The sequence below is a fragment of the Penaeus chinensis genome, chromosome 15 (genome assembly GCF_019202785.1).
Source record: "Penaeus chinensis breed Huanghai No. 1 chromosome 15, ASM1920278v2, whole genome shotgun sequence".
Taxonomy (NCBI): domain Eukaryota; kingdom Metazoa; phylum Arthropoda; class Malacostraca; order Decapoda; family Penaeidae; genus Penaeus; species Penaeus chinensis.
Genome location: NC_061833.1, coordinates 9,423,459 through 9,433,458, shown reverse-complemented (window position 1 = coordinate 9,433,458; position 10,000 = coordinate 9,423,459). Strand labels below are relative to the sequence as shown.

Genomic DNA, 10,000 nt, shown 5'->3' with positions numbered 1-10,000 from the left:
TATAAGATCATACTAAACAATCCTAGCTTCTACCTACAAAACAGGGTATAGGGACTTACCAATGAATGCGTTGGGTATGGTAATCTTTAGCCACATCCTGTCTCTGATTTCTAAACCTGAGTCTGGTGCAGCCATCGCCCGCACTATCGTATCCATTGGTGTGTTCACAGTCAACTTCATCTCTTCATACGGTCCTAAAACATAAACCGTGTAATTAGCTGCCATTGCTGCTGCACTGGTCAAAGCAGATGTGTAAGTGACTGTAGTGAGTTTGGCTAGCCTTGAGTTGCCACATGAAGAGAGGCATCAGCTGCCAAGTCATTAATGAAATTTGTCATTCTAGTGAGCCTGTTCCCTCCACCTCCTTCTTTATGCAGGATCTTGCAAAACTTGTTCTGTAACTGTTAACAAATAAAATATCTCATGTGTACAATTTAATAAAAAAGCTAACTAAAACAAGAAATGATATTATGGGATACTGGATCAGTCCAAAGCATGACAAGCAGTATTCCAATCATCTTAAACGAAACTGCAAATCTGAAAAGGCTGCCAATACTTCAAAAACAGCGCCATAAAAGGCTGAACCTCATAAGCGGCTTCACATGAATAAATGATGCATCAGAAGCCAACATATGGTAACAGTGGAATGTTGCCTTCATGATCACAAAATCTAAGTTGTAGCTACTAGTTCTTTACATCAAACACCAATCATAACTAGAACAATTACTGTTGATGATGATTCAAGGGAGAAGCTATGCCTCTCAGGATGCCAGGAAGGAAAGAATGCAAAACAACAAGATGTTTATGCAGAAAAAGAAGGAATGCAAGAGAATGCAGGGGTCAAAAAATAACAAGACAAGTCTACAGAAAAGAGAAATATTGGTAATAACTTGTACAGACCTCAAACTGCTGATACATTCTTAATTTATTCTCTGAGCTAAATAAAACCTAGACTACATATTTATATTTACGAATGGCAAATACATCAGGATATGTAGAAAAAACAAGTATTCAAGCAAATATATCATTTAAGTTGATATCTTGAAAAATTATAGAATAAAGAAAGGTAAATCCCAAAGTAGAGAAGATGGCACAATACTTTCATAATCCTTAAGCCAAAAAGAAAGGTCATATGCCTCAGATGCAGGATGGAAAAAGGAAGACAAAGTGGGAGAGAGAGAAGATAGATGGGTGGATAGAAGAGGGGGGAAGGAAAGAATCTGGGTGAGAATGAGGGTGAGGGTGAGAGTGAGGGTGAGAGTGAGAGTGTGGGGGAGAGTGAGAGTGAGAGTGAGAGTGAGGGTGAGGGTGAGGGTGAGGGTGAGGGTGAGGGTGAGGGTGAGGGTGAGGGTGAGGGTGAGGGTGAGGGTGAGGGTGAGGGTGAGAGTGAGGGTGAGGGTGAGGGTGAGGGTGAAAGTGAGAGTGAGAGTGAGAGTGAGGGTGAGATTTTTTTTTTTTTCATCTGACAAGTTTATAAGGTCTTAGAATGTATTACAGATTATATACATCATTGAAATATATGGACCAGGTTCTTGGATAATGAATCATCTTAATAAACCTTATATTGTTCAAACATTTTAGTTTGTATAATGAGGGAATGGAATAGCAGGGAAGATGGGAAGTTCAGAAGAGGGGAGAACAGGGGAGAGAAGAGAGGGGAGGGAAGGAGATGGAGAAAGCAAAGAAGAGAAAGAGAAAGAAAGAGAAGAGAGAGAGAGAGAGAGAGAGAGAGAGAGAGAGAGAGAGAGAGAGAGAGAGAGAGAGAGAGAGAGAGAGAGAGAGAGAGAGAGAGAGAGAGAGAGAGAGAGAGAGAGAGAGAGAGAGAGAGAGAGAGAGAGAGAGAGAGAGAGAGAGAGAGAGAGAGAGAGCAGGAAAGGGAAAGAAAGTCTACTGTAAGTATTTCAAACATGCCGACTATAAGGGACATCCTTCATACCCTATGAGTGACTCCTTCATGTGAATACATTTAAATTAGTTAGCATATGACATGTAATTTGGATTAACTTCGGCCTGCTCAGAAGGATGTGTTGGCGGGCATATTCCACAATCCTAAGTGGGGACTGCTCGCATGACTCAGCAGATTAGAAAGAAATACTGCTAAGCTTCTCACCACACATGGTCAGTAATGAATACCAGATCCCCTGTATAATGCAAGTGATGGAGATAAGGTCCACACATGACACTGGTGATGAGAGTACTATTCCTTCTAAAGAATGCCGACATGAAACTTTAACAATGACAATAACACAACTCACATCCTTCTCACTACAATTAAAGGTATTAAAGTTGCCTCTCATCTTAAACACTTCCAATGCAAACTACAGGTAAAGCTTCCACAGCATGATGCATTGTATCAGGTAACTACTCAGTGCAATGAAAATAACATGGTAAAATACAAATAACTTCTTAAAGAACTATATAAATTTAACTTATAAGTACTTGAAAAATATAAATATATATCAAGAGATGTATTATTGTCACTAGTAGACTAAAAGGAGATTTAGGTTATTTATATTGATGAGAAAAAATTTACAATTTTACAAAAAATCAACAAACTTTGTTTCTAAAACACTTTTGACTAGAGTGCATTAATAATTACAAGTTTACCACAGATTGGTGTACTTGGGTAAGTCATGAAGTTTACTGAAAAACATACTCCTATAACACTTATCCTACTAAAATAACATTGACAGACAAATATAAGTCAGAGCTACCTATACTTTCTCTTAGCTTTGGATGCCCATAGATTGCTATAAAGGAACACGAAAAAAACAAGAGTAAGACTTTCTTTATAACAAATTTTCAGTAAGACAATTACTAACATCAATACATATCACAATCAGATACTCAAAGGGAACTTACTCTCTGATTCCGGGATGCTGGAAGTGATAGAAGAGCTGGTCGAAGTTAAGGTGCTGACAGATGGCGGACGTCCAGGAAACTCTCCTGCAGAGGGGAAAGGGGGAGGGGATAAAATATGGATGTCTTACTTAAAATAAATTTAACTTGGTGGCCTTCATTCACATGAATTATCTATTACTATGGAAAAGGATAGGTAACCCCCCCACCATGACAAAAAGTGATTGTGTAAGACAGAGATCTCACCTATTTGCCTTATATGTTGATGGTATAACAGCAAAAAAAATAACTATCATTACCAATTAACTATTTGTGGTCTCCACTCTTTCACAGAACTTAAACCTGTATTAAATACTAAAACAAGAAAAGCCTAGAATTCTTAGTCATCCACATATAAAGACATGCTAAAGTAATATGCGAGCTTAACCTAACAACCTCTATGAATTATGAAAATACACTCCCATGCAACTGCTTTTCTCTCTAATTAAAAAACACGTAACTTAATCCACAATTAGAATGGCTGTGGCAGAGAACAATGAAAATGATTATTAATACCATAATTTAAAATACTGGAATACTCAACCATTTTCATATCGAAAATAGTGACAGTAATAATAGGGGGATTTAACTGTACTCAACAATATATGACTACGATTTTTGTCATCAATTCTTTGCTTTTAATGGCCAAAAACATAACAATGATACCACTTTACACTTTTTATTTTTTACTTATTTACTGCATACTTCACACAATGTTCTTGCCAGTGCCAATTACAGTTTAAAAATCACCATTTTAATGCAATTTTCTAAGAAGAAGACTGGAATAGTTAATTCTGAATGATGCAAGTGGCCCACTTAGATAATCAAAATGTTTAATGAATTTGAGAAAAACTAAATCTTAGAAATAAGAAAGAGAAAGCAAAATAGAAAATAAAACTTTGCACTATAACAAGTAAATTGATTTAACTAAAATTAAGTCTGAAATTAATAGATACAAAAAAAAGAGAAAGGCTCTATAATCCTCCTAAATCATGATCATTTTCTCTTTGTGAGGACCTGAGCAGTGTCCTACAGAAATTAAATAATTTGATCTTAGTTGCTTAGTAAATGTGATGATAAATTTCATAATTAATGACCATATCAATGGAGCTTTAAATTTTTTTTTTTTTTATATACCAAGTATAAAAAGTATCATTGTATTCTCTACTGTATTTACACCTACTTCACTCCTTTATCAATATTTTCATATACCACTTTGCACTTACATAAAATGTGCTGTACATTAATCAGAACATAAATCAAGTGGAAACATCTAAGAACCAAAAGAAACCAGGCTAAAATGTGCAAGACTGAACATACTGATGAGACTGTATCTTGTGAAGATGTACTTATGTACATTACATTGTTGTGAATAACTGACAACTTTAATTTAACATTTAACCTAAATACATTCAAGAACAAAATGAGAAAGAAACAGAGAGAGAAAACAAATAATGCAAAAATCTGTTTATTCACATATTAAATCCTAAATTTAGATTTGTCTACTTAGAGAGCATCATTGTTTATTAACATCTGAAAGTGCATGAAAAGCAACAGATATACCTAGAAACTCTAAATGTCTATTGCATTCCATAACAGTATCCTCCATATTCATATTGTTAGGGGCAAACACTCACATATTCAAGGTGAACGCAATCATGATTAGTCTGAATGGAGCACTTGTATCGGCTTGCCATCACTTGCTAACAATACTATTGTTGGATGTGTTTACAGCAATTTAATTATAAAAATAAGAAAAAAGTATATGCATCTATTTACATAAAAAATAATTAACAGAGATCTTACATTGTATTTTCCAGTGCTCCTTCATATCTTATAGTCATAAACACGTTACCATGACAACTTAGCAGCACTGCAAATACAATAAAACATGGTCTACACTCAACCTGGTATTCCTCGGCATGCTTGAGTATGGGCAACCCACGCACCGGGGTCAATGGGTCGAACAGGCTCTGTGCGAGGTATGGTGAAATAGCCCTTTGGATTGGGATCCCAACATTTAGCTACAACAAGTTTGATTGGCCTGAAAAGACAAAGTTCATTTTGAAAAAAATAGGAAAAAATAAAAACATATACACACACACACACACATATATATGGTAGAAAAAAAAAAAAAAAAAAAAAAAAAAAAAAAAAAAAAAAAAAAAAAAAAAAAAAAAAAAAAAAAAAAAAGCACTGCCTAAACCTATTGAAAATGATGCTAGTTTCAAATTCCACCAGGGTTCCATTTTCAGGTCTGACCTGAAGATGAAATCCAGGTGGATTTCAAAACTGTAGTCTCATTTTTTATAAATCCAGTTTGCACATTGTAAGTTATCCTACCATAGTATTAAAGCAGTAGAGTGTTTTACCATTCATATACATATATATATATATATACATATATATATATATATATATATATATATATATATATATATATATATATATATATCTATACATATATGCACATACATAATTTATACATATACATATATCTCATATACATACATATAAATGCATATATATATATATATATATATATATATATATATATATATATATATATATATATATATATATATATATAAATGCATATATATATATATATATATATATATATATATATATATATATATATATATATATATATATATATATATAATATATATATAATATATATATAATATATATATAATATATATATAATATATATATAATATATATATAATATATATATAATATATATATAATATATATATAATATATATATAATATATATATAATATATATAATATATATAATATATATATAATATATATATAATATATATATAATATATATATAATATATATATATAATATATATATATAATATATATATATAATATATATATAATATATATATAATATATATATAATATATATACATATACATACATACATTCATATACATATAAATGTATACAATTATATACATTATACATATATATATATACACATACATATATATATATATATATATATATATATATGTATATATATATATATATATATATATATATATATATATATATATATATATATATTTATACATATATACACGCATGTACGCCTGCACACACATATACACACGAACGGTACAAAAATATTAAATGAAAGTGAAATATTGTCTTTACTAATTCATGTTATTCTTCCTGAAAAAAGACAAAGATGAAGGAAATTGGTAAAGAAATAAAAGATATCAACTTAGAAATGAAAAGACTGGGTTTTCAAAAAGTATGGAAGTTGAAAGCTGGCAACTTTGCAAAAATGGGATAGAAAGGTTGATAAAGAAATATTACAACCTTATATGAGATATGCAGTGATATAAATTATATAGCACAAATATAAAAACACAAACAAATGAAGAAATAACATTTATACATTTCTTCACTCCCTCTCTTTTCTATATAAAGAGACTATGGAACTTGGGTGTGAATTTGATGGACAATACTTAATAAGTTGGTACAAGGGCCATAACTTCTAAATATTCTGTTGACTATTTAAACATCATATAAATACATTTACACAATATGAATTTCACTAATTAAAATCCAAAACTGTTTATAACCCAGTACCACTGCAGGATATATATATATATAGTATGCCATAACTCTAAGAAATGGCATGATAATTTTGTGAATAGATCTACCATCTGGCCAGCTGATTTGTATAAGAAGTTTCCATTTGCAATTACATTACTGTGTGTATGCATGTACATTTGAAAGTGAGAAGACTTCTTCATCTTAGGTAAGAGGGAGCATTTGTAATTTACACTTAATGCAATTACTTCCCTTTGTATTTGCAAATATGAAACTGATTAGTTTTCTAAATATCAAGGAACTCACCCTGGTTTTTGAACAACTTCTCGCAACACCCGAACTGCTTCGTCATTACTCATGTTCTCAAAGTTAATGTCATTAACCTGGAGGATCATATCTCCAGGTTCAATACGCCCATCTAATGCTACCGCTCCACTGAAAAGACAAAAAGCAATATATTTTGATATTTACTCATAACTATTATCACTCAAGTTAAGATTAGTATTTATTTCATACCTAACAATGATATCACATGACTAATGTCATACCATTTTCAGAGTATCAGCAAAATGAGATTATTCAATCCCTTCTCTTTATAACACTGTAAATAAGACAAATCTATCTTTCCGGGGGGGGAATTTCCAAAGACCATACACTATGAAAATCTTTAAAATATTACACTATCTTAGGATAGACAACACATAGAGATACTACCAAATCTGCTAGAATAAAACCCTCTGTACTAATCCCTAATCTACAATATTGTTCATTTCCTTTTCATTTCATAACAGAACTTTCAATCCAAAATTTTCAACATGCAAGGAATTGTATATTTTGTGGACAAGTTTGCTAACAGTGCAATTATAGAGACTGATTCTACAATACATATTTACACAGATGCTTTATAAATTTGTAACTCGGAAACATAAGCACTTGAACAGCCACGGTACTACAGGGTTTCATTTACTGTTCCATTTTGGAGGTATTTTTTAAAAATAGATCTATAAAATTTAACATTAAACATTCATATAAATATCATTCCTATTCAGGCATATATTACAATCTTAAATATGGATAGCTATTTTGATTTTACTAAAAAAATTTACTTGAGATTTGAAATACACCAAAATAATTCATAGAAAAAAATCTTGCTACAGTTGTATATTCAACCAAAATAACAACTTAATCAAAATAACAGCCCTTACTATTATACTATCTAATCACAAATATATAAACTGTAAGAGCTTAAACCCACAGGACTTACTTTCATCGGAGTAACACTCTCATTATCTTAAGCCATTTGTTTAAACTTGTCTAATACTACCTCACTAATGATCCACCTATTCTATCCACAAAGATTTTATTCCTTTAATTCATTATCATACAATCACCAGAACAATGGTTCCCAACCTTTTCACCACCAAAGATCCATATTATTTAAATCAGTTTTCATAGTGACCCCAGGTTTTTTATAAGTCTATCTACTAAATAAATGAGGGATATATGTAACTGAGTCTACATTTTTTCCCTTCCCAAAATGTTAATCTTTAGAGGCTTTATTTCAAACAATGATCCATCATATTTTGCCACAGCAGACAGAAATATCTACAGCATTCTTTTTCTCTTCTTTTTTTAAGCCTACCCTTTGCATATATATATATATATATATATATATATATATATATATATATATATATATATATATGAATAGATAAGAATATAATATTAAACAAATATATGCAATATATCCCAAATTATTCTTGAAGAAACTAACTTGAATTTCTATATTCAATTCTCTGACTTAGAATGTCTAGATATCAGCATCATGTGCATTTGGAATCAACAATTTATAACTGATAAACAAGAACAACATTAAACTTACCCTTTCATAATTGATCCCACATAGATACCACCATCGCCACCTTTACTTGATTGCCCAACGATAGATATCCCCAGAAAATTGACAGTGTCCATGTTTAACGTGACAGTAATAATATTAAGAGACATTGTAGAGTCAGTAATAGAAGATATAGAAGAAGTGCGAGACATAGGAGGTTGCAGGCGGTGTCGGCGTTGCTTTTTCCGTCGATGGCGGGCATGGAGGCGAGATACGCTGCTGCTTCCTGATAACAGAGGGAGTAAAGTTAGAGCAGAGCATGTTGTAAGGATCTATGAACTTAGGACACAGCTCACAAAATATGGCTATGTTAAGATAGTTATAAAATAAAATTAAATAAAAAAAATCCCAAAAACCAAATTCGACTTCAAAAATAAATGCTAAAAGAATATGTAGCCACATAACAAAATTAGCAATTAAAAATTCAAGAAAGTTAGAGCAACATGGAGCAATCTAATGAAAACATTTCTTCAAAACAGGTGGAACTGGTTTTAGAGTATCCCCATACCTGTTGTGGTGGCAGTGATACGACTGGAGGCATCATCATCCGAGTCAAAGAAGCTAGTAGATTCTAAATCAGAACTGATCATAGACGATGACTCATAGCCGTGGTGTCGAGGCACACGGCTTCCATGACCATTGATCCGCATGGCTACAGACATATCACATATTAGTCTACAATCACAGAAATCTGCTAACAAAAACTAGAAAAAAACAAAAATAATAATTTTTAAAAAATCCAGTTACCCCCTACTTTGCCAATCAATGAAACATCAAGTAAGAGCAGTGAGGACATTTCATATTAAACACATGCATCCACTAACACTGATGTTATTCACAATAATAAAAACATGACTTAATTTAATGATGGGGTGTGAATTCATCTGATGAGTATTTACCTTCCATTTATTCTCATCTCTCTGTCAATATCTAAAACATTTCATAATTTTGTCCTATTCCATGTACAGATTTCACTGGCAAGTGTCAGCATACAAAACAGCATGTATGTAAATTCTGTGTTGAATAATATAATGTTCTTTACCATTTTTATAATAGTTAAAATTTATCAACCATATTCAATCAGATGAACAAATTTACATTTCAGTTTATCAATCACTATGGAGACACCACAGTAGATTATTTAAAGGTACTAATAAGTCTTTCCATGAAAATTTGTTCCCATGTATTGAAATTTTGTTAAATGATTTAGAATAAAGAGACCGTATCAGAATGTTATTAATTAGTAAGTCACATACAGCTTAGTTAATCTATAAGTATTTCAATTATATGCAATACACATTTCTAATTTAGCATCCCTTGGTTTGGTTTCACGGGGAAAAAAATTGATGTAGCTTTATATTACCTAATCTTCAAATGCAAGGGGACATTATTCATTTGGACATTAATAAAATAATAATGAGCAACAGATACACAATACATAACACTTTAAGATATGCTGCATGCCATTTACTATTATGCATAACAAAGCTGCTGAGGGGATATGCCAAAATAAAAAAAATAAAACTTTTGCAATGCATTCAGGCCCAAAAACAAAAACTTAAACACTAAGGAGGAATCACAGGGGAAAAAATCTAATTATAAGGACCTTATACATATGACAT

The 10,000-nt window shown here is 31.5% G+C and overlaps 1 protein-coding gene across 4 annotated transcripts in view; it reads right to left on the bottom strand.

Moving 5' to 3' along the window:
* Positions 1 to 10,000, bottom strand: part of LOC125032707 (segment polarity protein dishevelled homolog DVL-3-like) — a 43,548-nt gene that overhangs the window by 21,793 nt on the left and 11,755 nt on the right. For 3 of the 4 annotated variants that reach the window (XM_047623962.1, XM_047623964.1, XM_047623963.1), the window contains 6 exons: positions 8,887 to 9,030; positions 8,364 to 8,604; positions 6,788 to 6,916; positions 4,806 to 4,942; positions 2,863 to 2,946; positions 60 to 194 (listed from right to left, as the gene is read on the bottom strand). In XM_047623962.1, the coding sequence (XP_047479918.1) occupies positions 60 to 194; positions 2,863 to 2,946; positions 4,806 to 4,942; positions 6,788 to 6,916; positions 8,364 to 8,604; positions 8,887 to 9,028 (868 nt within the window). In that variant the 5' untranslated portion in view covers positions 9,029 to 9,030. The remainder of the gene's footprint in view (positions 1 to 59; positions 195 to 2,862; positions 2,947 to 4,805; positions 4,943 to 6,787; positions 6,917 to 8,363; positions 8,605 to 8,886; positions 9,031 to 10,000) is intronic. The other variant, XM_047623961.1, reaches the window with a different exon arrangement.